The sequence below is a fragment of the Felis catus genome, chromosome B1, assembly GCF_018350175.1.
Source record: "Felis catus isolate Fca126 chromosome B1, F.catus_Fca126_mat1.0, whole genome shotgun sequence".
Lineage (NCBI taxonomy): Eukaryota > Metazoa > Chordata > Mammalia > Carnivora > Felidae > Felis > Felis catus.
Window position 1 is genome coordinate 40,604,125 of NC_058371.1, and position 25,991 is coordinate 40,630,115.

Below are 25,991 nucleotides of genomic sequence, written 5' to 3' on the forward strand. Positions count from 1 at the left end.
AAAAGCGTTTAGACAGAGCATTGGCTCAGGCCCACCCCACCCCCACCCCCTGCCTTTATTCCACAGCCCCACTCAGGGAATGCTGGAGCTGAAAAGACCTCAGCCATCTCTTTGCAGAGAAGAGAAATGAGTGGCAGGACAGGTACCTGACGCATATTCCAGGCTGGGAATTACTTTCCACTGTAGAGGAGCCCTGCCCGCCTTTGTTTACTGCCCCGCTTTCCCCAAGTGCTCCAATTTTGGCACTTCTGTGCCTAGAGGCAACTGGTCCACCTGTCCAGTCCTTCCAATGTCTTGTGTCCAGAGGGGCAGAGTCATTGCTGGACATTCCTGAAGAACCAGTCAGCCTCGGCAGTGTATATTTTCTAAGAATAGCAAACTCCTCTTTCCATTATAGGTTTGCAGCCAGCTGACCCCGAGGGTCTCTTTTAGGTCATAGACTAGCGTTTTAAAGGAAGATGATCGTCAAGGTTCTGTCCAACTCCCAAATTCCTGTGATTCGGTGACATCAGGATTGTGAATAATCAGGCTGGCCCGAAGCCAGGCTGGGCTGTGCTGCTTCCATCATAAACTTCCTCCCCCTCTTTATAAAAACAGGCCCGCCCCGTTTGGCTCCCTCGTGGCCCTGTCCACTGAGCATCCTGCTGCTGCAGAGAAACCCGCCCACCCAGGGCCACCGACCCCACCCCCTGCCTTGAAATTTAAAGGAGGCCGGAGCTGTGCAGGGAGATTGGAGCTGAGGTCCTGCGGGAGCCCAGGGCTGAAGAGAAAGCCTCTCCCAGGGAGGGAAGGAAGACAAGCAGTGACGGTAGGTCGAATTCTGTGACTCTCTGTCTGCCCATCTCCTCTTCTCTCTCTTAAAAGTCTTTCTGGCAAGCCGAGCCACTAGAGGAATACCTTAATGAGGGACTGACTTTGTAATGCAGGCAAAAAGAGGATTAGTTAGAATCAGTGCCCAAACAGAGCCTTCGTTCTGTATCTGCATTTCATTGGGATAGGCTGAAGCTGTTTTGAAGGGCGAGGTGGTCAGGGGAAGAGAGAATAGGAGGGATTATGTCTTGGAGAAGAAATCTCTGCTTGCAGAGTAAAGGGGAAAGTGAAAAGAATTGTAGAGAAATGTTCTGAATAGACAATGGGAGCACCTCATGACTAACGGGCAAGAAATGTGAATGAACTGAGCTGCCTCCGGGATTTGGGGCTATCTGAGCCTGGAGGGTCCCCGGCCATGTTGGGCTGCCCTCCCTACTTCCCCCCGCCCCCCCCTCCCCCCGCACCCAACAGAGCCCATCAAGAACTTTAAGGAACCGGGGCTAGGGATGCGGGATGGTCAACTTGCCTCTGAGCATGATTAATTAGGTGGGAAGTGCTGGGAAAGAGAAGGACGCGTCAGAGAAAGGCCTCTGATCTCCCCCCACGACCCCTCCCCATCTCCACTGGTCAGTTTGTCCTCTGGCGTTTTGCCCAGTGTGCAAGTGTGAGGTCCTCTTTAAGGATTCTCAATTACAGGGGGGGATAACATCAATGGCTTTTCTTTCAAGAGCATTCTGCAGGAAGCATATCAAAGCTTTCTAGATTTTCACTGTTATTATCTTTATTTTCTTAACCTCACTGGGAGGGAGGACAGGAGCGAGCCAGGAAAGCAGAAAAACATGCTGAGCTCCCAGGTAACTAGTGACAAACTCAAATGCAAAGAACTGTGGTACCAATGATTGAGCTGAGCCAGTGACCAAGCTGGAATAATAATGGTGGTCTCCTGCAGTGGATTGACGACAGAAAAAAATTGTGTGTGTGTCTCTGTGTGTATGTTTGCAATTCCATGAAGATATTCTGCAAATACAACTATTATGGGGAGTCCCCTCAAAAGTAACTTCCTAGCAATTCTTGCCTGTGGGGGCAGGAGGACTCATCCTGGGATCTCAACACTGACTTGTCCGGAATCAATATATGACAGTCAGCGTGAGTGCTTCCTGTAAGCACAGAGCCAGACTCGAGGCACCAGCAGGGATTTGTAAATATTGAAACAGAAATAGCTCCATTCCACCCATCAATTTATCCTACCTAGAATATTCTCAGAGACACCAGCCTCAAAGTTCTGGATCTCATCAAGAGCAAAAGTAGCTCCCCACTGCCCAATAGCTCAGTCTCTGTCCAGACTCCCTAAGACCAACTCAGTGTATTTTGTGATGCCTCTTATCAGATACTCCTGGTATTTTGCTACTCCTCAGTAGCTTCACCAGAACAGCTCCTGCAGCCAGGGAGTAGCTGAGGGACAGCAGTGTTGCTGTTTTTTGTCCTCATTGAGGATGGGCTCTGGGACTTGGCTTTTATTTCCTTGGGTCCTAACATGTTGAGCAGACTATGCTCAGTACCTTTCCAACTATTGCAGCCAACATCCCAGCCACACCTAGTGACCATACCCATCTAAGGCTTTTGTAAATGAGTGGCTGGGACCACAGAACATTTGGGGAAACTTACTTTCCGAGGGAGGCCTATTACTAAATCTGCAAGCAACAGCTTTTCTGGTTATGGGGTTTTATAGCAACTGAAGGGGCCCTCTGGCTAAGATCTAGCTTCAGGACTTCCAAAGCTTCTAGTATGTATGCAGGTTATTTTCTATCAGCCAGATGAGGGGGCAACATGGTTCGTAGCAATGGTTGTGAATTTACCTCTAGTCAAAATACAAAGTCCATACACTTCTCAGAGATACTGAGTATCTGGTGGTGAGGAAAAATTGGGGTTTTGGGTTGAAATGTTCAATTTCACTTGATTATCTGGCATTGTGCACCTGCAGCCTCAGAATAATATTTTTATTCTCTGTGAGTGAATTGCAGCACTGCTCTGGTAAGATGGTTAGGATGGACAATGGGTGACCAGAATATTCCATTCATTCCTTCTTTGGGTCATTAGCTTTGCATGGAGAAAAATTCTGTCTGTAGCTTCAGGCTATAAACCTTGGGCAGGTTCTGGTACTTATCATGATTACCCAGAAGATGCTAACTAGATGGTCTTTCTCTAAAGCTAATGCAACGGAGTGTCCTTAGCAGCTGCCTAGCACTATCTGTGCAAACAACCATGACCCAGAGGGCGACTCTTGGCTAGCACACCCAGCTGAGTTGCAAAGGATCGTTTGGCTATTTGGTGCTCCAGATGCATGCATCAGTGGCTTGGAGAGGTCGGTTGGGGATTGATCTATAAGATCTGATTCCAACTTGAGCCTCTGAAGTAACCACTTCAAGGTCAGGCTGAACCCAGATACTGGGATACCTTTGTATTCAAAGCCCTTTCTGTTTATTATATGGTCCCTAATATTCCATTAATTTACAACTAGACATTAGGGAATTGAAACTGAACATGACCCAAAGGCTCTTATGTCCTTGGAACTCTTGGGCTTTCCAAACCACACTTCCTCCTAGGGATGCCCTTGAAGGCAGAGGCTGGGGTTTGTGAATCAACTTCCTTTACCCAATGGAAGGTATTTGTGCTGAAGAGTAAGCAACTCTGGCTGCTTGCTGCTGTTATCCTGGACCCCGCACAGTGGTGTCATCTTGGGGATATGCTGTGTCAGGAACGCCCCTTGATTTTGTTCAACAAACAGCTTCTATAGTATCAATTCCAGGAGCCTACCTTGACCAGCCCCCTACCTCAATGAGAGTGAACTAGATCTCCTTCCTCCACATTCCAACAAGACCCTTTCTTCCTCTGCATTTCCACCTTCTATCCCTACATCCCTGTGTATCACAGTGCTGATCACACTGTACTGTGATTACCTAATTACTTGTCTGTCCCGTTCCTAAACTATGAGTTTCTGAGGATACAGTATATATGTCTTTATACCATGGAGCCTGTGCCTGGTACGTGGTTGGCGCTCAAGAAATGTATGATGGTAAATACATACAGTTGGTAAATCCTCACCTGTGAATTCAAGAAAGGAGGAAATGAGACTGAGCTGGGGCTTGAGGGAGAGATGGGTGGGTGGGGGATCTGACAGATGGCATTCTAGGATGACACTCAAAGAGGTTCTCAAGTCCTTTTGTTAGAGATCTTTGCATGAACAGTTTGATGTCAGCTGAATTTTTTGCAGGTTGGGGACAGAACGTAGGGAAACTAAACCTAGTAGCCTACCATGAATAATCTAAAAGAGAAAGACTACTGGTCAACTAGATCTTTTGTCACATTCATAGAAAAGAGAAACTGGTTTTATTTTGCCTTCTTGTAGCAAGAGCTGGTGTCTGCCACCTGGGATGCAGAGAAAAAGGGAAGGTTTTGTTTTGTTTTGTTTTCCTTTTTCTGGGAAGCTGAGTTTCCTCATTTTTATCACCTAATGTCTCTGGTTTTTGAACATCTCATGTGGTCGGCATCAGACAGCCCTTATCAGGAGCAACAGCCCAGATCTTCCAGCTGTCTTGGGCACCAGTTCCTGCTTCCTCTGAGAGTCCACAGCAGCCCTGGCTTGTGTGGTGTAAATAGGTCTGGGAAAGGCAAATTAAAAAACAGATTAAAAATAGCATAAAAGATACCACCTCATATCCAGGAAATAAGGGCTCCCGTTAATACTGTTCTGTGCACACGTACATGAAAGGTGTGAACTTTTCTTTTAGTCGTAAGGAATCTGGTTGCAGCTTATCACAAGATGCCCACATGATCCAGGGAACAGGATTTTGGTATTAATGCTTGACCACACTGGGAACCCCACAGAGGGTGGCATCTTTTCTGCCTTGGTAGTTTTCAGTTGTTTTTCCAGGAAGAAGTTGTAGACTTTGGTGCTCCCATTGTTGAAGGACACTTGTGACAGTAAGCATAGCTGACTTTACTGCCGACTGGCCATTTAGAGGGCCCCTGCCTTCTTCTTCTCTAATTGCTGTAACAATTCAGCAAGGCGGGAACGATTCGCCCATTAGAAAATCCAGGAAACCACACACAACCTGTAAGTGGTAGTAGGAATTTGAAGTCAAGACTCCAGTCTTGCGGGGCGCCTGGGTGGCTCAGTCGGTTAAGCGGCTGACTTCGGCTCAGGTCATGATTTCGCGGTCCGTGAGTTCGAGCCCCACGTCGGGCTCTGTGCTGACAGCTCAGAGCCTGGAGCCTGTTTCAGATTCTGTGTCTCCCTCTCTCTGACCCTCCCCCGTTCATGCTCTGTCTCAAAAATAAATACATTAAAAAAAAAATTTAAAAAAAAAAAAGACTCCAGTCTTGCTCCAGTAAATGCTATGCTCCTTGCATTTACATGCTACCCTTCTCATATATCAACTCTGAGCACATTAAAAACATTACAGTCCAGGGGCTTCTGGGTGGCTCGGTCCATTGAGCGTCCGAGTCTGGCTCAGGCCATGATCTCACAGTTTGTGAGTTCAAACCCCGCAACGGGCTCACTGCTGTCAGTGCAGAACCCGTTTTGGATCCTCTGTACCCCCTTCTCTCTACCCCTTCCCCGCTCGCTCTTACACACACTCTCCTCTCTCTTCCTCTCAAAAATAAATAAACTTTTTTTTTAAGGTTTAAAAAGCATTACAGTCCAGCATCAGGACACAGTAAGGAGTGGTGGAAAGCATGTCGAGTTTGAGTCCTGACACCACTTCTCACAAAGTGTCTCACCTTAGGGCCAAGGCTTTTGTACCTTTTTTATTAATTTTTAAAGGTTATTATTTCTTTTTGAGAGAGAGAGACAGTGCAAGCAGAAGAGGGGCCGAGAGAGATGGGGACAGAGGATCCCAAGCAGACTCTGCGCTGACAGCGGTGAGCCCGACGCGGGGCTCTAACCCACAAACCGAGAGATCATGACCTGAGCCGAAGTTGTATGCTCAACTAACTGAGCCACCCCGGTGCCCCAGCCCTTTGTACCTTTTTGAAGTCAGATTCTCTTGCCTATAAAAACAAGACAATAATATTGCCTTAAATGATTCAATGGTTATAAAAGGGTTGTAAAGTTTGTAAACCCTATGCCTGGCAAGTGGGAGATACTCAAGTGCCTGTGGAACAAGTGGCATGAATCCACATGCAGTTCTCAAAAATATACTAGAACATCCCTTTCAGGTGAGCCCAGTGAAATGTGGACAAACTCAGTAATGATACAGTGAAAGCTTCCGATCATTTTTCTCATTCATGTGTGTTGAATTCTGGAGGTAAACTGAAGAATTATCAAGGTATTGCATATTTAATTGCCTTGCAGTGATGATGGCTTTAGGGAGTGCGAGGGATACGAGGAATTACCTTCATGCTTAAAATGAGATACTGTTTTAGATTAACATCAGATTGTTTAGATTCAGACTTCGAGGTTAACATTTTATTGCACTGACTAATGGAGTCAGCTTTTGCCAGCAGAAGCTTGTTTTTTCTTCACAAGATTATAAGTTTATTAGGGAAGGGTTTCTTGTATTTTTATGGTAAAAGGAGGCAGGATGGACTTCTGTTTTCCAAGACCCACATCCAACACGTCCTCATTCCTTCCAAATATCTAGAATTACCTGGCAAAGCATGGGACGCGGAGCAGATGACAGTGCTCAGTGTAGATTTTTCTGAGTTGCCAGGTTAACTTAGACCCAGGTCATATGCCTATATTTTGAAGATGCCTTGGAAAGAATGCTGCTCTTGAGTGACTAGTGAGATGGGTGAGAGATAGGAGAGGATTCTATTCTATCACCTCGTTGGAATGGATCAAGGTGATAAGAAACAAACCCTTCCTCTCTTGTCCCCCAGTTGTAAAAGAGCTCTATTCAAGAAGAGAGAAAAACTTGGACACACAGAAAATGAAGAATTGAAAAGTTAAGAATTGTTTACATGTTGTCAGTTTTTGAAAATGGCTTTTATTCTGAGAGCAGGGTCTTTGTAAAAAACAGGACCTGTATACGCGGGACCAGGGTTACTAGGCTACTGGCCCCCTGTTCTGTGCTCCCTCTGGAACTTGCAAAGGTGAGCTTTTGTGGGGGCCCCACCACCTTTCCTGTGTCCGGGTCCTCCCGCCATCGCACCCCCTCTCTTGCCCTGACCCTACAGACATGCCTTTGCTGTTCCAAGGAGTTCTTCCTTGGACTACTTTTTTTTCTAATTTTTTGGCATCCATTCTGGGCCATGATGGTTGGGGGGTGGAGGGAGGGTGTTATTTGTTTTAAAGCCATGAGTCATTTTAGAGTATTGGTATTCTTGGAGACTAACTCTCTCTTACTAAGGTTTCCAGAGAGAAGCTTTGCAAAGCAATAATAACCCAGGAATCTCCTCTACCAAAGATTAAGGTAGCAAACCTTGCACACAGTGTAAAATTTGATCATAGTATCAACTTACTTTTGTCTTTCCCTTGCAATTTCCATCTTCTGTCTAGCTTGCTCATATTTCTGCTTTTTTTTTGCAAGAGTAGCAACTACAAGTCCCCCAGTTCTATACCTGCTGGAGCAATTGCATTGTTTGCTCCTAGAACCCCAGAACTTGATCGACTGTATTTATGCAGCTCTTTTATTGCCGGTCACCTCCAAGCATGTGGTTGTGTTTAAATAAAATACTTATACTCATTTATAAGTGTGTTAGTTTACACCCATTACATCATTTGTTCTCACAACAGCGAAGACCACAGAGTGTTAGCCCTGGAGGAAACCTCCAGAGTCCAGACCACTTGGATTTGCATCCCAGGGAGCAGATTTTATGTCTCAAAATATAGATGCTTTTGCGAAAGGCAGCGTATCAATTTTTATTCAGTCACTCTAACCTTCTGTGAATGAGGATAGCGGTTCCTTTCCGGACGACAGATTTTTCAGAGGGAGCATGGAGAAGGTAGGACAGTGGAGGAGAGTGCAAAGGGAAATGCAAAGGCACTGAGGACAACAGGTCACCCTCAGGAATGACCCCCAGGCCCTTCCTCTGGCTGGGTGCCTATCAGTCAGCACTCTGCCATGTTACCACTGCAGAAATGAACACCTGAGTTTCTGGCTGGCAGGATCATTGATTTCTCAGCCACAATGGCACACTTCCTTGCCTCTAGGAGAGTAACCCCCTCCCTGGTTACCAGTCCACTGTTCCCATTTTTCCCCTGGAACAGTCATCATTCACTGTTGTTCAGAAGGGCCAGTGAACAGAGTTAACTCTGTTGTTGTAGCCGGCAGGACCCAACGCAGCTTTGAGGCAGGGAGGTCAGAGATGCTCTAGGAGCAGATGAGGCTGCCGCACAGATGTGCAGGCTGAGTCCCACACAAGGGTGCCCGTCCACGCATCCTTGAAATGCAGGCCATGCTTTATTTGCCAGGCCATGGGTCCTGTTTTTCTGTGTGCTTGTTTTTCAGTTTGCACAGATTCTTTGTCAACTTGCCAAGCTCCATGTCTATTGAAGTCCATCCACCAGAGAGGGTGCCTTTTGCAAATCTGCCAAAATCAACTTTGTATGCTAGGGTGGACCTGCAGGGGCTGGGTCCTTAGGACCCCGGGGACCACAAGCCTTATGGCCATTCTACCATTACTCTCATACAGTGATGCTTTCAGGGATTCAGGGATTGCAGTCCAACCAAAGTGAGACATCCTAGTGGTTTGTCTTTTTTTCTTTTTCCTTCTCCTTCCTTCCTTTCTTCCATCTCTTTCTCCCTCTTCCTTCCTTCCTTCCTTCCTTCCTTCCTTCCTTCCTCTTCCTTGCTTTTTTAGTTTTCTGACTCTGGGAAACTTAAATATAGCAAAAGGAAGAGAACACAGGAAAAAAAATGACAAGTCTTTGTATTTATAAAATGAACCCCAAAGGACTTCTTACCCTTACACCTCGCATCTGACTGCCACATGGTGCTTCTGTCTTTGGTGGCAGCCTGTGGTTCATGTTGCTGAAGTCTGCCCTGGCAGAGGCCCCATACACCCAGAGTCTGAGCCCCTGTTTCTGGTATTCACTTGGTTCTTTGTCCAGGCACTGCCCTCAGATCGCTACAGCCACCTCTTTAATGAAGGCAAAACAAGGACACATTTTTTCCTCCTCTCCTCTTTCTCCCTTGTCTTTGGTCTGCTTGCAGGATGACTCACTTCTTTGTCATCCTCTTACCCAGTTCAGCCTGTCCAGCTGCTCTCATTGCCTCTGTGCAGCGAGATGGAGCTGTTGCCTTGTTGGAGACTGTCACTGGGTCAGCTCAAGGCCCGGCAAGGCCCAGAAAAGTGGAGGAAGATAAGGACAGATAGAACAGAGATGGTCTCGAACTCTCCCAGGAACGGAAGACAAAAGTAGGCCCCTTCGCCCCTTATGCCCCTTAGTCGCCAAAAGGGTTTTAACATGATGCAGCTGTGGGAGCCGCCACTCCAGCCCTAAGTCACGCTGTGCCTCCCTGATCTGGTCCCCCTCTCCCATTTGTCCAGAGAATGCAAATGTGTTAATATTCCATTTCTCACTTCGCAACTTTCTGACATCTAGAATGGTGTTCCATTTAGGAGGACCCAGAGTTTGTGGTTGTTGTTAGGCCCCTGAGTTCTTGAAGTAAAAACGGTATCCCTGTATCCCGGTGGGCATCCAACCCCCTGGGCTTAGGCTAATGAGTTTATTCAAAGGGCTGGTTGGTTTGACATGCAACACTAAGAAGGGTTAAGTTCTTTGTTGATTGGTGACTCGTTTACTAATTCATTCATTGTTTCATTCAACGGTTCTTCATAAAGTCCCAAGAGCTTAGAGGTCCCCCTAACCTCAAGGCCTGGCCCAGATAATAAAGTATGGGACAATCTATACACTACAAGAATCAGGACTAACATCAGGAAGAAAGAGGGGGGATGCATGTAAGAAGATCCATTTTAACTTTTTTTTTTTTTTAACGTTTATTTATTTTTGAGACAGGGAGAGACAGCCTGAAAGGGGGGAGGGTCAGAGAGAGAGGGAGACACAGAATCTGAAACAGGCTCCAGGCTCTGAGCTGTCAGCACAAAGCCCAAAGCGGGGCTTGAACTCACGGACCGCGAGAACATGCCCTGAGCCGAAGTCGGCCGCTTAACCGACTGAGCCACCCAGGCGCCCCAAGAAGATCCATTTTAAAAGGTTATAAAGAAATGGGATGAAATGAAGAAGGGAAATTTAAGAGGGGTTTCGGGCCATTTTAAGAAAGGGGAAAGGTAAGGAAAGCTGAGAAGGAAAGTCCGGAGCAGATCCCTGTGGTCAGAAGATTATACTGAGTGTTCTTGTTTCTGATGGCCTCAACTCTCTAACTGCTCTCTTCCGAAACTTCGGGAAACCTGTGAGCAGTAGAGAGCTTCCTCCTCAGAGTGAGAAAGCCGCCCCCCTCCTCCAAGAGCACACCCTACCCTGCCCTACCCTGCCCTACCCTGCCCTACCCTGCCCGGGAGGGGGGCCTTGCTTGACACACCAGATTAGAACAAAGGCCCAGATCCTGCCTTCTTTTGGCTTCCTTCCTAGCGGGGGAGGGGCTGGGGAAGGGCCGTGCTGGTTGGCAGACACCCTCTGAGCCTGGGTGTGGGAATCTCGTTGACCAGCCCCCGCTGCCCTCTCACTCCCTCTCCCTCCTCTGCCTGTCCCCGGCAGCCCCAGAAGAAGCAGTGGGGCAGAAAGAGTCCTCCCACCGCCCCACTCGCTCTTTCTTTGTCATCCTTGCTCTGAAGGGGGCCTGTGGCCAGTGAGGGGAAGAGCACTTCCAACAGGGAAGCTTTTTGCAAAGAAACAAAGAAGGAGCCAGAGCCAGCCCAGGATGAAAGTCCTGGAAGCCCCTGATCTGACAGGGCCCTGAGGACCCTGGGGATGGGGGGGAGGGGTGGGACCAAAAGTTGTTGTGACTGAAGGGAAATGAGTCAAGGGAAGAAATGCCTTGATTTAATTCTTGTGGACAAAGGAGCGAGTGGGTCTGCCAGACCACAAAATAACACCCCGACCAACTAACCTACTTTAAGCTGCTGAGGGCAAGATCACTGGGGAACAGCACATGGAAACTGGGAATTTTGGGTCCAGGAAGATCTGAGTGTAATAACCAAAAAGCAGATGCTTCTGTTCCTTTCTGCCAACCTACACTTTGCCGGCCGTCTGTAAAATCAGAGGGAGCGGTGGGGAGGGTGCGAGCTGGTGCAGGGGAGCATTTCCTGTGCTGGACCAAGAGGCATGCCAGTTAAGAACCCAGGTAATCTGAGGTAGGCTGGCTCTGTAACGTGCCCACAATAGAATCCCTACGGTGTCCTCCAAGAAAGTCAGAGAGGGGACATTTCTGTGGTTTCATCTCCCAGGGCAGGAATTCACTTCTAGGAAAATCAAGCCAGGGCCTGGGGTACCCAGGCTACCAAGAAGTGCCAGGGATGGCCTACGCTATTCAGCCCACAGACATCCCTGAGCAACATGATCTTCTAGCAACCCATGTCCATTGATGGACTAAAGGATAAACAAGATGTGGTCTATACACACAATGGAATTTTCTTCAGCTTTAAAAAGGGAGGAGAATCTGACACATGGCCACCACATGGATGAACCTTGAGAACATTATGCTAATGAAATAAGCCAGTCACAAATGGACGTGTGTCGTAGGATTCTACTTATGTGAGGAAACTTGAGAGTCGTCATATTCATAAAGACAGAGAGTACAATGGTGGTTGCCGGGGGAGTGGGGAGTTAGTGGGTCGTGCAGAGATTCAGTTTGGGAAGATGATAAAGTTCTGCAGATGGGTGGTGGGGATGAATGTGCTTAATGCCACTGAACTATACACATATATCAATGGTTAAGTTGGTAAATATGCACAATTAAAGGAATCTTCCAGATATTTGTGGCATTTCCCTCTGTGGGAGCAGATGCTGGAGGGGGAGGCACCATGATAAAGTCATGGGTTCTTGAGTTTTGTCATATTCCTTCATCTTTCAATCACACGATTGAGCTTTTTTCCCTTCTTCTTCCAGAATTTAAGGGACGCTCCAAAGGAACGATGAATAACCTGAGGAAAGAGCTGGTGTTCACCCTGCTGTTTTGTGGGGCAGCCCTCACCTTGCCCAGCCAGGTGGGTGTGCGGGTCAGGTCTGTGCCCTCCTCCAAGGGCCTATGGACCCTCAAGGCCCTCGGGATCCAAGGGTGGGCTAACGTCAGAGTGGAGAGGCAGAGGCCAGCATTCGCAGAGTATAGTGCACATACTCCTCTCTGTGCGGGATGCTTGGGATTCAGGGTTCCGGGGGGCAGAACTCTAGGCAGTTCTGCTGACCTCAGTAAACAGTTCTTAATTCTACCCCACTGCCTCTGACTGCCTTCTTTGGAGCTGTTTTTAAAGAATGTGCTTGAATTAATCCATAAAGTATTTAGGAAAGATAGTGCCTACGCAGTGAGCCATGGAAGCTGGGAAGCCACCAGTGCCACTCGCCATCTAACTGGGATGGGAGCTGTCCTGAAGACATACTCTCTAAAAATGCCCAGCAAACAAGAGCACCATCATGGAAGGCCCAGCGAGATTTTAGAGGAGAGAGAGTTGGGGATGGCTACATGGAGGGAATCGGCGGGGGTGTGTGTGTGTGTGTATGTGTGTGTGTGTGTGTGTGTGTGTGTGTGTGTGTGTGACTACAATTCCACTCGCCCCCTGTGGCTATTTAAATTCAGAATTAAATAAAATTTAAAAATCCGGTTCAGGCTATGGTATTGGACAGCACAGGTATTAAAGATTTTCATCATTCAGAAAGTTATTCTGGAGGCACTGGTCTAGAAGGGGAGGAAGAATTAGAAAAGAAGGCAAGAAGTGGACACTGCACCTGGGGCCAGTTACCTGAGGGGGGGGCTCCTGGGGCAGGTGGCATCTGATTGGCAGGTGCACCGGTGGTCTCTGGATCAACCACCATTGTTCTTAAGATACCCAATATGTGCTGACCCTTCCTCCACCTCTGGTGGCTTTGCAGGAAATCCACCCACGATTCAGAAGAGGAGCCAGATCTTACAGAGGTAAGATGACGCTGAGGTCAGTGGAGGGGGTCAGTGGAGGCGGGAAGCAGAGTCAGGGCTTAGGAGCTCCAGGCGCTCTGTCGGGGAATTTATCTGCCACCACACCCAGCTTACCTGAGCTGTGTGAAGGTGAGATTTCGCAGGGTGATTCTGCAAAGGCGCCTGTGTCTCCCCCCCACCCCTCCCCGCCCATCACTCAGCCATCCACCCAGTTAGCCGAGGCCGGGTTTGAGAGGCCAGAGCAGGTGGCCCTCAGGGAGTCACAGAGCTGGTGGGAACCTGCCAGCTCAGTGGCCCGAAACCCTGTGACACAGGTGAGAAAACTGAGCTGGAGATGGAGCGGTGACCTGCCTAAGGTCACCCCGTGGCCAGCTGCAGCTGTGCTGGTCCTCCAGGGTCTTTTTCCTGGGCTGCAATCCCCTTCCCACCTGAGTCCATGTGGCATCTTTGTCAACTGCCATCTCTGTGCTTCCATTTCTTCTGTCTGGTAAAAATGGGGTAACTAAGCTGGGTGGTCTCACAGGAGTTCCACAGCTGTGGAAAGACTCTCTCTATAAGACCGAGTCTAGAGTCGACTCTAGAAACCTGAGAAACATCCCCATGAGCATTAGGTAGGATTCCAAAAATAAAATATGCCAGCAGCCGGATTGTTTTGACTCTTGTTGGAAGAACTCTGGGCCCAGCTTCAAGTCTGAAGCCACCAACCTGGGGCCTTCATCTCTGTCCTTCATGACCTACTTCCTTCGGGTCTGGGAGGCTTTGCAACACCTCTTGAAGTGGAAGTTTCCTCAGAGTGAGTCATGGCAGTTACTCTTAATGCCTTTGCTGTTGGATAAGCATTTCTGACAAGGGTGTCCTGGCCCCAGGGGGACCCTCCAAAGAAACAGAAAAATTATGTACAATGAGTGCTTGTCACATCTTTAATTAATGAAAAGTTAAAGATTTGTGAAGTTGGCTTTCTGGTTTGCGAACAGAGACAAAGGGTGAGAATATCAATGCAAGCACTTAGACTGTTTTCATTTATACAAAAAATACTGGCAGGAGTAGCACATTTCCCACACAGACTAAAATGTGGATTTTCTTTCTCTTGGGCTAGCAATGCATCATTTCAGTGTGGTAATACTCATGTGGATCAAAAACTCTACAGGCAATTTATACGTATACATGTGCATATTTTAGATGAATTAATATGAAAAATTAAAGTCTCACTTTGTAAATGTATTTTGATTGATAAATTCTTCCAAGATGAAGGCCCATCAGAAGAAAAGTAATTAAAGTGGTCTTTGGTGACAAATTCTTAGGTATCTGCTATCTTCCGGCCGAGGGCAAAGAAGGCATGAAGGATGGGTTGTATTAAAAGTGAGTGAGGTTCATATGTGGAATTTAAGAAACAAAACAGATGAACACAGGGGAAGGGAAGGAAAAATAAGATAAAAAGAGAGAGGGAGGCAAACCAGAAGAGGCTCTTAAAAGACAGGACAAACCGAGGGCTGCTGGAGGGGAGGGGAGTGGGGGATGGGCTAAATGGGTGATGGGGATTAAGGAGGGCACCTGTTGGGTTGATCACTGAGTGTGTTATGTAAGAGATGAATTACCGGGTTCTACTCCTGAAACCAATACTACACTGTATGTTAACCAGCTTGAATTTAAATTAAAAAAACAAAAAACAAAAAACAAAACAAAACTGAGGGATTTTCTCAGTGGAACCAGGGGCGGGATGTCAGTGTTTGGTGAGTTGTGCCCTCAAGAGGCCAGCCTGTCTTTCGTTACAGTGACCTGCAGGGATGAAAAAACACAGATGCTGTACCTGCAGAATGAGTCGTGGCTGCGCCCCGTACTCAGAAGCAACCGGCTGGAATACTGCTGGTGCAACAGCGGTCGCTCGCTGTGCCACTCGGTGCCCGTCAGAAGTACGTATGGGGGCCCCTGGGTGGCTCAGTCAGCTAGCCTCTGACTCTCGATCCTGACTCCGTCATGATTTTGCAGTTTCTGGGTTCGAGGGCTGACAGTGCAGAGCCTGCTTGGGATTCTCACTCTCCCTCTCTCCTCTGCTGCTCTTCCACTCCCACACACTCTCTCCCTCTCTCAAAATAAATAAATAAACTTTAAAAGTATATTTTTTAAAAATGTACGTATGGACTGCCAGTGGAAGCTTCGAGCTTTGGGTCCAGTTTCCTGGGCCCAAACCCTGTATTTCACGTCCCTGGCTTGTCCAGACCTCCTTTTGCCTTGGGCAAATGTGAACTTGCTGAGCAAACAAGCAAGCCTGGGGCCTGGGGCTCTGCCTTCACTCACCCGGCCTCAGCTTCCTTGTCTGTCAAATGGGGAGAAAGTAGTACCTACTTCACGGGGCGCAGTGAGGATTAAATGAGTTATTTTTGTAAACTGCCTAGAACAGTGTCTGGCAGGTAGAGCGCACTCTTAAAATTTTAACTCCTTTATCCTTGGAACTGCTTTGAAGTAATTCCTTGTTTGTACTTGGCAGGTTGCAGCGAACCGAGGTGCTTCAATGGGGGGACGTGCCGGCAGGCTCTATATTTCTCAGATTTTGTCTGCGAGTGTCCTGAAGGGTTTTCAGGGAAACGCTGTGAAATAGGTGAGTGGTGGGTAGGTGGTGCGAGAGAGGGACAGAATCCCAAATCTTCCCAGGAAGGGGAGGAAGAGTGTGGTGACGGGGGCAGGGTGGGGACAGGGAAGGTCGTCCAAGGGTCGGTTAGGCAATCAAAGCGCTGGGCCCAGTGGGTGCCGTCTTGGGTGCCGGGCTGGAGTCTGGCTCTGCCGCCAGTCAGCTGGGTGAACTGGCCGCCCCGTTTACCTCCTTTGCTCCGGCAGCTTCCGCAGCCAGCCCGCCACACTGGCTTGGGGGTGATGCCAGAGCAGGTGCGAAACCCCTTTGGAAATCTAAAAGAAAGAGGGGGACTCACATGTGAGATGTCACCTGTCCTGTTTTGATCAGATGCCAGTGCCACATGCTACAAGGACCAGGGTATCACCTACAGGGGCACGTGGAGCACAGCGGAAAGCGGGGCCGAGTGTATCAACTGGAACAGCAGCGTACTGGCCCTGAAGCCCTACAATGGACGCAGGCCAAACGCCATCATGCTGGGCCTTGGGAACCACAATTACTGCAGGTGAGAGGGCCGTCCTCCCTACCGGGTGGGCTTTCCTCCAGTGAGGAGCTACTAGAGTCGGGGAAAAGGCCTAGTTCAGATCAGCCATGGTTCCCCAGAGACAGAGAACCAATACATTAGATACACATACAGGAATTTATTATAAGGAATTGGCTCACCCAATTGTGGGGGGTGGCAAGTCTCACATCTGTAGGCAGGCCAGCGAGCTGGGCGCTCAGACAGGCTTTGACAGCACAGTCTTGAGGCAGAATTTCTTCTCAGCTTTTGCTCATAAGGCCTCCCGCAGATTGGATGAGGCTGCCCACAGATGGAGGATGATCTTTACTCAGAGTCGACTGATTGCGGCTGTTAACCATAGCGGTCTCTTCACCACAGCACCTAGGTTCATGTTTGATTAATAACTGGGCGTTCTAGCCAAGGTAACACATAAAACTAACCATCACAGGCCACCCTTTGTCAACATGGCTCCTGGGCCTCCTTCAACCATACTTACTCTCCACATGAAGACAGTGACCAGGTCATACTTCCACCTAACGCGATACAACTGTCCCGTGTACGACCAGAAATTCACTAACCTTTTCTCCAGAAGAGGATGCAAAGGCCTTGGGTCTGAGAGGGAGACTTCCCTTTTCACCTCCTCTGGACTTCCCTGGCTGCTTTTTCAGGAACCCAGACAGAGACTCAAGGCCCTGGTGCTACGTCTTCAAGGCAGGGCAGTACAGCACTGAGTTCTGCAGCACGCCGGCCTGCCCCAAGGGTAAGCGCAGCCTCCCCACCTTCCCTGGTGGTGTCTGGGGAAGAAGAGTCTCGAAAGACAGATCTGATAGTGTTTCTACAACTGAGGAGACGGAGGAGTGGGCTAGTGGTTGACCATTTTGTTCACAGAGGGAAGAAAGTCAGGAGACTCAGGTCTTCACCCAGGCCTGGCTTCTAACTAGCTGTTTGACCTTGAGCTGGTCTCCCCCCCCCCCCCGACCCTCAGGTTCCTCGTTTACAGAGGAGAAGGTGGGCTGCATGGGTGGTTTCTAGTCCTCTTGAGGATGAACGGAGATTCTCCCTTTTGTGATTGATGGGCCTAATTCTCAATCTCTGTCTCTCTCTTTAAAAATGTTTAATAAGAGAAAATTTCCCAAATTTAAAAACCCTAAGTTACAAAAAAGCACCCTGAGTTCTGTGGTCCTTTCACAAACAATGATGTCACAATAGTATGAAAAATAAGTTTTAAAGTTCTAACCACTCATATACGATAATAATGTGCATTCTGTCTACAGGTAGGTCTGACATACCTGTCTGTGAATTTGAGGGCTCTTTACACTAATTCTTTTTTTTTTAAATTTTTAAAATCTTTATTTATTTTTGAGACAGAGAGATACAGTGTGTGAGCAGGGAAGGAGCAGAGAGAGACACACACACACACACAGAATCTGAAGCAGGCTCCAGGCCCTGAGCTGTCAGCACAGAGCCTGACATGGGGCTCGAACTCATGAACTGTGAGATCATGACCTGAGCCGAAGTCGGACACTCAACTGACTGAGCCACCCAGGCACCTCCTCTTTACACTAATTCTAAAGCATCCTCCCCACTCCCAGGATTGGTAAAATTGGGACTCACTGGTCTAGGTGGCCCTTTAATTATACTGTTTATAGTGGTACACTTTGCCAGTTTCAAATTGGGAGAAAGGAGGGTAAAATGGGGGCAAATAGGTGAAAATAGGCAGCATTCCTGGGTCCATGTCCTCTCTCCTGCTCGAGCCCAACAAATCCTTCAGATCACTGGCAAAATCTGGGAAGTTAGGGGCTGCGGACATGTCCGTCCATTGAAGATCCTTGGTTCGCCACAACCTGTCAAGTACAAACCAGGAAACCCCCTGTTACTTTCAAAGCAGCTCCGGCAATAATCACCTATAATTGAACACAGCATCCCTTTCTGCTGAATGCGAATCAACCCTCAGCATCACTCGACACAGCAATCTAGGAAGCCACATCCAATCATGAAAGTTGGCCCAGCAGACAGAAGCCACTTCGCATCCCTCTGTAAAAGGGCTGGAAGAATGAGGAAAGAGGGGAGGTGGGATGCTATCACGTCCTTCTTATGGCGAGCCTGGCCGCCTACAGCCTCTCGGGCCAGCGGCTCCGGCTGCAAACCCTGATGTGCCTGCTGTAGCATTTAATTGGCTATGTGTCAATGTGAGACTTTCTTTTGTTCCAGAAAAAAACGGGGACTGCTACTTTGGAAAAGGGTTAGCATACCGTGGCACCTACAGCCTCACCACGTCTGGTGCCTCCTGCCTCCAGTGGAGTTCCAGGGCCCTGATAGGCAAGGTCTACACAGCGTGGAAGAACAACGCCCAGGCACTGGGCCTGGGCAAACACAACTACTGCCGGTACGTAGCACAGGGGCCATGGGTTCCTATCTGGGCAGGGGGCAGGAGTGGGCGGTGGGATGAGAGATTTCATGCCTAAAGTTGTATGAAAGACTCAGTGGGTGGGAAGGAACCATGGACATTATCTGGCCGCACGTATTCATTTGCTGGAATAACACCTGTTATGAAGAGTGAAGTTCACCAGTGTTTCAGCCCACGTCCCAGACTAGAGGTGCCGTCCCACAGCCACTCTGTCCTCATTGTTCTGTTCCTCTGTGGCACCTTTCTCCCAGTGAGTCATAAGAGTGTTCTCATAGCATTGCTCACGGTACCTTCCAACACACCTGCGAGATGACGATGTTATATTGCTGATAGAAAAACAAAGTTAAGATTGTTTTCCTACCGTGAGATCTCTGATGGAGCCAAGTTCAGAACTCAGGACCCTCCTGCCCAGCTCAGTGTTTTTGCCATCGGTTTACTGAGCCTCCTTCCTCGCTCACGTGGCCTGCGATGGGATTGAAAATGTGATTGAGAACCTTGACCTCTCTCACCATCTAGGAACCCAGATGGAGATGCCAAGCCCTGGTGCCACGTGTTGAAGGACCACAAGTTGACGTGGGAATACTGTGATGTGCCCCAGTGCTGTAAGGGCTGGCCCTTGGCCACCTCCCTCTGCCCAGTCTCACCTCCTGGCCATTTCCTCTACCATTCCCCGTGTCTTCACAGCTGTCTGCTTCAGACCCAGATTTTTAGGAGGGCCTTGGTGGGGAGGGGCCTCCCATGACTGGAGCCACGGTAGGATGACAACACTCTGGGCAGGTGCTCACTTCCCACGCATGACCAGGATGGGAGGGGCAGAAAGAAAGAGAAGAACTTGCCAGTTGCTCTTAGCATTTATTAGGCTCTAAACTTCTCTCTCCAGTTGCCTTTATTAATGATTGACCATGAGGTCATAGTGAGCATAGAGGAGGATAGCTCTCATATGTGGCTCCCTAGATAGCAAAGTGCTCTCACTGTGTGCTCCTGACAACGTGGTGACAGGCAGTCCTCCTACGTCCAGCTTACTGATGAGGAAAGCAGCTCAGAAGTCATGTGGCCTGCCCAAGCTCACTGGGCTCTGAGCCACACAGCTGGGGTCTGACGCCGCATCCTCGGACCCCACAGCTTGTACTTCTGCTGTGAGCTTTTCCACCTTTCCCACAGAGCCCATTTAACACAGGGGGACTCTGGAGGGGGTTAACACTGGGTTAGTGGAGGGGGTGGAAGACAGAGAAAATTTAAGGTGGCACATTTTGCTAAAAAAAGACACTGAGAATAGATTATTATAAACTTTTTTAAAGTTTATTTATTTATTTTGAAAGAGAGAAAGAGTATAAGTGTGAGAGGAATGGGGACAGAGAGAGAGAGAGAGTTTGGAAGAGCATCCAAGCAGACTCCATGCTGTTAGCGAAGAGCCCAATGCGGGGCTCCGAACTCACAAACCGTGATATCATGATCTGAGATGAAGTTGGACACTTAACCAACTAAGCCACCCAGGTGTCCCTCTGTGAATAGATTATTATTACTCAGTTCCTGTGAATGCACGTACCTGCCAGAATGTTTCTCAAGGAACATATTATTTAACTGGGCAAGTAAGACACAAACCACCAATGAACTCACAGCCAAAGTCCTACATGGTAGGTCCTCAGTGGGCAGGATCAGCAAGCTCATTCAGAGCCTGGTGGGCTGAGAGTGTTAAGAAAGCCTCAAGAGGAGTTGGGATTTCACCTAAGCCTTGAAAAGTGGGCAAAGTTAGTAGATGGAAAAGAAATGGGGAACCATTGCCCATTGGAGGAAGTTGCACTGCTGCGTTATTTCTGCAGCCAGGAAGCAGGTGCAGGAAAAAACCAGGAGTAATGAAGCACGGCAGAAAGACCCCCAGTTTGGAGTCAGGCAGGTCTGGGTTCTCATCCAGGTGCCCCTGTGACTTTGGGCAAAAATTTCCCAGGCTCTCTGAAGTTCCATGTCATGAGGGTTAAAGGAAGTGTACCTACGATGGTTGGCATGTACCATGTACTCGGCAAATGAAAGCTGTGGTTTTTATTACCATGCAGACTGTCCTCTCACTCTGTGCTAACCTGGAGAAGTGCAGTAAGCCTGTAGAAACTTGGGGTTCCAAGAGAAGAAACCAGGATAGGTGCTCAAGGAACCCCCCACCAGGGACCGCAGGTCTGACGTCCCTTCTCTTTCCTTTCCTCTCCCAGCCACCTGTGGGCTGAGACAGTACAAGCAGCCTCAGTTCCGCATTAAAGGAGGACTTTACGCAGACATCACCTCTCATCCGTGGCAGGCTGCCATCTTTGTCAAGAACAGGAGGTCACCAGGGGAGAGGTTTTTGTGTGGCGGAATACTGATCAGTTCCTGCTGGGTCCTGACTGCTGCGCACTGCTTGCAGGAGAGGTAGGCACTTCAGAAAAACCCAGTAGGTCTCCCTAGACTCTAAGGCCTTGAACCCAGGCCTGTTAGAAGAAGCCTCACAGGGGCGCCTGGGTGGCGCAGTCGGTTAAGCGTCCGACTTCAGCCAGGTCACGATCTCGCGGTCCGTGAGTTCGAGCCCCGCGTCGGGCTCTGGGCTGATGGCTCAGAGCCTGGAGCCTGTTTCCGATTCTGTGTCTCCCTCTCTCTCTACCCCTCCCCCATTCATGCTCTGTCTCTCTCTGTCCCAAAAAAAAAAAAAAATAAATAAATAAACATTGAAAAAAAAAAAAAAAAAAAAAAAAAGAAGAAGCCTCACAGTGAGCAGAGCATAAGGCTGTTTCTCCGTTAGGTATCCTCCCCACCACCTTAAGGTGGTCCTGGGCAGAACGTACCGAGTGGTCCCTGGAGAGGAGGAGCAGAAATTTGAAGTAGAAAAATACATCATTCATAAGGAATTTGATGACGACACTTACGACAACGATATTGGTAAGATGTCACATTCTCTCCGCTGCGGACAGCACCATACACAGCCACACATATGCACTCACACCTCTTCCTCCCCCACCCTCGCCTCCTCCTTCGTCTTCCTCCCCTCAAGTCAGAAGCAGCCCTTCCCACGCGGCTTATTGCCTTCTTGCTCTTCTCCCAGCACTGCTGAAACTGCAGTCAGACTCGCTACAGTGTGCCCAGGAGAGCGACACTGTCCGCACCGTCTGTCTCCCTGAAGCTGACCTGCGCCTGCCTGACTGGACAGAATGCGAGCTGTCTGGCTACGGCAAGCACGAGGCGTGTAAGTGGAAGGAAGTCTCGGCCCCATCCTGTCTGCAGGACAGCAGGGCATGCACTTTCTGGCGGAAGAAAAAGCAGTGATGAGAACGTTCTAGCCCTGGTTCAGGCACTGATGTAAATGTAGGCAAGTTCCCTGCGGACTGAGAACCCCTCACCTGCCTTCCCTACTTCGCAGGGTCACTGTGCAGGCCACGAAGGGTCTGAGTAATACAAGTGCTTTGAAGAGCTTCAGACTTCAGGAAGGTTCTGATAAGAAGTGGAGTACAGTGATTAGGGGGTGTGGTTCTTGGACTCTCTGGTCTCGTAGTCCAGAGATCAAATCTGATATCTGCCCCTTGTAGCAGTGTGGCCCAGGATGGGGATTTTTGTTTTACACCATCCCAAGCCCCTGTGTTCTCACCGGTAACATGGGGGTAGACTTAGCTGCCTCCTTAGACGGTGAGAATGAAATGACAGTAGGTGAAGGCAGTAGTTTTCAACTGGGGTGATTTTGCCCCCCCCCCCCGCCCCCAGCCAGCAGACCCCGGCAATGTCTGGAGGCATCTTTGATTGTCACAACTCAGGATGGAGGTTTATACTAGCATTTAGGGAACAGAAGCCAAGGATGCTACAGACATCTGCAGTGCCCAGGACAGCCCCCCTCACATTATCTGGCCCCAACGTCACCAGTGCTACTACTGAGAAACCATGGGCTAAACTCTGTAAGATTTCTGGCTTTGTCAGTCAAAACAATCTTGACGGTTTTGTAGGCGTCCACCTAATATGTGTGAAAGCTCGAGACAAGTTAGCCATTATTAGAAAATTTGGCTTCCTCCCTCCAAAAGGTTTACAAATAACTTTCCCTAAAACCATCGGACATTTTCCCTTCTCTCTTGCAGCTTCTCCTTTCTATTCTGAGCGGCTGAAGGAGGCTCATGTCAGGCTGTACCCAGCCGGCCGCTGCACGTCACAACACTTGTTTAACAGAACCGTGACGAACAATATGCTGTGTGCTGGAGACACACGAAGTGGTGGGAACCAGGCAAACCTCCATGATGCCTGCCAGGTAAGCACAAGAGTCTCGCCAGAGCCTGAACCCACCCAACGGTAAAAGTGTCCCTTGGCCAACAGGCTCCGAACCAAGAAAAACGTTACAGCCAGAACCAGGGGATCTCATCTTGAGGAGGCACTGGAAGTTCGAGATGAGGGCCTCAAAGAATAACACAATCAGAGAAAGATCAAAGTTACCCAAAGTTATGAAATCTAAACTGCAGGAAATTTCCCCAATGTCTCTACCGGAAACTCCACCTGGTTCAGGGTTTCCTGTAGGCCCAGGCAATTGATTGACTATTGAAGTGATGGATAAAGCAACACAAATTAAGCAGTTCTTTTTTTTTAATGTTTATTTAATTTTGAGAGAGACAGAGACAGAGCACAAGCAGAGGAGGGATGGAGAAAGAGGGAGACACAGAATCTGAAGCAGCCTCCAGGCTCTGAGTTGTCAGCACAGAACCCGGCACAGGGGTCAAACTCATGAACCACGAGATTGTGACCTGAGCCGAAGTCGGATGCTTAACTGACTCAGCCACCCAGGCGCCCCCAAATAAAGCAAATCTTGACTTCTGGGGGTGCTGGAGAACTGGGGTCTGCCACATAGAAGGGGGAGGAGGGGCTGCAGCTTACTAGGAAAGGGGGACATGGATGATTTGTGAGAAATAAGTTTTAAAAACTCTTATTCAGCCCTAATATGAGGCTTTTAGCCTGGGAAAGCAAACTATTTCAGGTTGTCTGTGTTGGCATCCTTATCAGAGTTAGTACTTCTCTTTCGTGATAATGAGGGACTGGGTATGGGACACAGACCAACCTGTGGCATTAGGACATAAATATAACCAAGGCACAGTTATTGATGAGACATTTTCAAACCTACAGTGTGTCAGGCTCTCCATCGAGGGCCTGGGGGTTGGAGGGGAAACAAAAAGAAGGAAGCAAGGCTCTTGCATCAAAGACTTTGTGGGCTTTGTTCTTATAAGGTAATCATATCAGCCTCTGCCCTCAGTTCCTTGACAACCTTTGTCTCTTTCTGAATGATTTCTTCAGAAACCTCAGCTGTACCCCTGGCTCAACAGTCATAAAAAGCTGTATGCAAAGTGAAAATATGATCTGCAAGCTTCAAGTTAAAAACAAAAACAAGAAATTATTTTGGCTCAATAAGATGGTAACAGCCAATTACCCAGAGTCTTACAAAATGTCGTATGTCGTTCTCAGGGTTCTTCATGCTCTCTCCCAATTAATTCCTATAATAACTTCATATGGTAGATAGCATGAAGTCTATTTTACAGAATATTGAATATTGAATACAGAATAAGAATATTGAAGCACAGTGAGTCTAAGCCCACATAGCTAGTAAGTGGGAGAGTTAAAACCAGGGCTGTGGCCTGAAATGTCTGAGCAATTATCTCAATTCTACTTTGCAATGTAGAACCTAATCCCCTACAAGATCAAGATCTTTGAGATAACAATTTCCCTCTCTGAGCTAAGTACTTTGAAGAATACGATATTAGCACTACAATATTAACCCTAACTTCCCCCTAAAGAGTCTGTGTGTTGTGCAAACTGACCTGTTCTCTCTTTTGCAGGGTGACTCAGGTGGCCCCTTGGTGTGTATGAAGGACAACCACATGACTCTAGTTGGCATCATCAGTTGGGGCCTTGGCTGTGGGCAGAAAGATGTTCCAGGTGTATATACCAAGATTACTAATTACCTAGACTGGATTCAAGACAATATGCGACCATGACCAAGGACTCCCAGTTCCCTGACATCATGGGAGGAAGCCCCAGCTTCCTCCCCCTCAGAAGACACACCAAGGCGGGGTGCTTCTTCACAGAGATGAGCCATAACACAGTACAAATGGGTGGCGGGTGGGGAGAACTGATAGGAGAGGGGAGAGGATAGGTTTTCACAGGTACTTCCCATTTTGGAAGTTTCCAGGGGCTAAGATTGGATTTCAGACTGGAGTCTGTCAGCCGAGAAGACAGATAAAAGCCAACCCCTTCTGGAATACGACCATCTAGGGCAGAAGAGAGGTAGACCAAAAGCCCCACCTCCTGATCTGTCAACATGTGGAGTGCTGGAAATGGGACCACAAAGATGAAAGCATGTCTCAGTAGTAAAAAAACAAAAACAAAAACAAAAAACAACCCATCATCTAGACCCTTCAGGAAGGAAGGATTGCTTTAGAAATGGAATGTCTATTTATACCCACAAGGAAGCCCAACACGGGCCTGCTAATACGGGATGGGCTGGCTGGCCAGATCATGTCCTCAACATCTTTTAAATCCAGTGTTTGGCTTTTCCCTTTCTCCACTCTACAGCTCTTGGAAGGAAATCCTTTTGTGGATAGTGTAAATCTTTTTTCTGTATAAACTTTATAATAAAACAGGAGACTTGTATCATTTTAATACCTGACAAACTAGGCTTTAGTATATTTATATCAATCCATTTTCATTTTTACTTTGTTGCCACACCCCTGTATTATACTGTGCTGAGATAATAAATTCAGATATATTTTTCACATATTTTCCCAAATCAGAGTGGAGTAATATTGTTACGTTGGCAGTATCTCACAGCTTATTTATTCTTGTCATTCATGGTCACATCTTTAAAATCATTTCAAATATTTCCTTTCATTCATCCGACATATACAGAATACTTTATAATGTACTAGTGATGGGCTCTTGGAATGGTGGTGGGGTCCGGAGCTGATGGCCAAGAAAGAAATCTTGAGACATCTTGGAGGCAAAAAGGTGATTAAAGCACAGGGACAGGACCCCATGGGCAGGAAGAGCTGCCCTGGGACCCTGAGGAGAGACTGATTACCTACTTGGGAGTTGGGGGCGGTAAAGTCAAGGGGAAGTTTCCAAAGGGATTTTCATATGCTAAAGAAGACTCCCAGGCTACTGGAGGCCTAGCTATGTCAAGCTAAGGTTGTTTTTCCCTCTAGCAAAGCATTTAGACAGTAGGGGGTTCCTGAAGAAATGTTCTAGTCTGCCTGCCTCAAGTATTTGTCAATGGGCTGCAGGTTATAAGGAAATTTAATTTATCTACCATTTCCTTCTGCCTTTGTTTCCCACATCACTAGGTGCTATGGACAGTAAAAAGGGGGAAGAAGGCAGTTCTTGGTTTGACAGGGAAATAAGGTACTTAAAGAAATACCAAGGATAGGGGCACCTGGGTGGCTCAGTTGGTTGGGCATCTGACACTTGATTTCTGTTCAGGTCTTGATCCCAGGGTTGTTGAGATCAAGCCTCTTTTCTCCCTCTGCTCCTCTCCCTGGCTCACACATGCTCGCTCACTCTCTAAATTAAAATAAAAAAGAAATACCAAGGTAGAACAGAGTTGGGTCACAAACCGGCAGAGAGAAACTTACT

At 48.0% G+C, this 25,991-nt stretch overlaps 1 protein-coding gene and 2 long non-coding RNA genes across 3 annotated transcripts; 1 reads left to right on the plus strand and 2 right to left on the minus strand.

The window, feature by feature from the left end:
• Positions 1-650: 650 nt before the first annotated feature.
• On the plus strand, positions 651-25,139 carry PLAT (plasminogen activator, tissue type). Its single transcript, XM_011281496.4, has 14 exons — positions 651-808; positions 11,825-11,922; positions 12,803-12,845; positions 14,618-14,755; positions 15,331-15,441; positions 15,802-15,976; positions 16,642-16,733; positions 18,185-18,359; positions 18,897-18,982; positions 20,582-20,777; positions 21,145-21,281; positions 21,445-21,585; positions 22,463-22,629; positions 24,200-25,139. The coding sequence occupies exons 2-14, from the start codon at positions 11,851-11,853 to the stop codon at positions 24,356-24,358; spliced, it is 1,692 nt and encodes a 563-aa protein (XP_011279798.1). The 5' UTR covers positions 651-808; positions 11,825-11,850; the 3' UTR covers positions 24,359-25,139.
• Positions 16,098-17,300, minus strand: LOC109498832. The gene is made up of 2 exons (XR_002155790.2): positions 16,552-17,300; positions 16,098-16,354 (listed from the first exon to the last, which is right to left on the minus strand). It is a non-coding gene; the product is annotated as an uncharacterized LOC109498832 (long non-coding RNA).
• On the minus strand, positions 17,591-19,624 carry LOC109498831. Its single transcript, XR_002155789.3, has 3 exons — positions 19,025-19,624; positions 18,742-18,843; positions 17,591-17,817 (listed from the first exon to the last, which is right to left on the minus strand). It is a non-coding gene; the product is annotated as an uncharacterized LOC109498831 (long non-coding RNA).
• Positions 25,140-25,991: the final 852 nt, after the last annotated feature.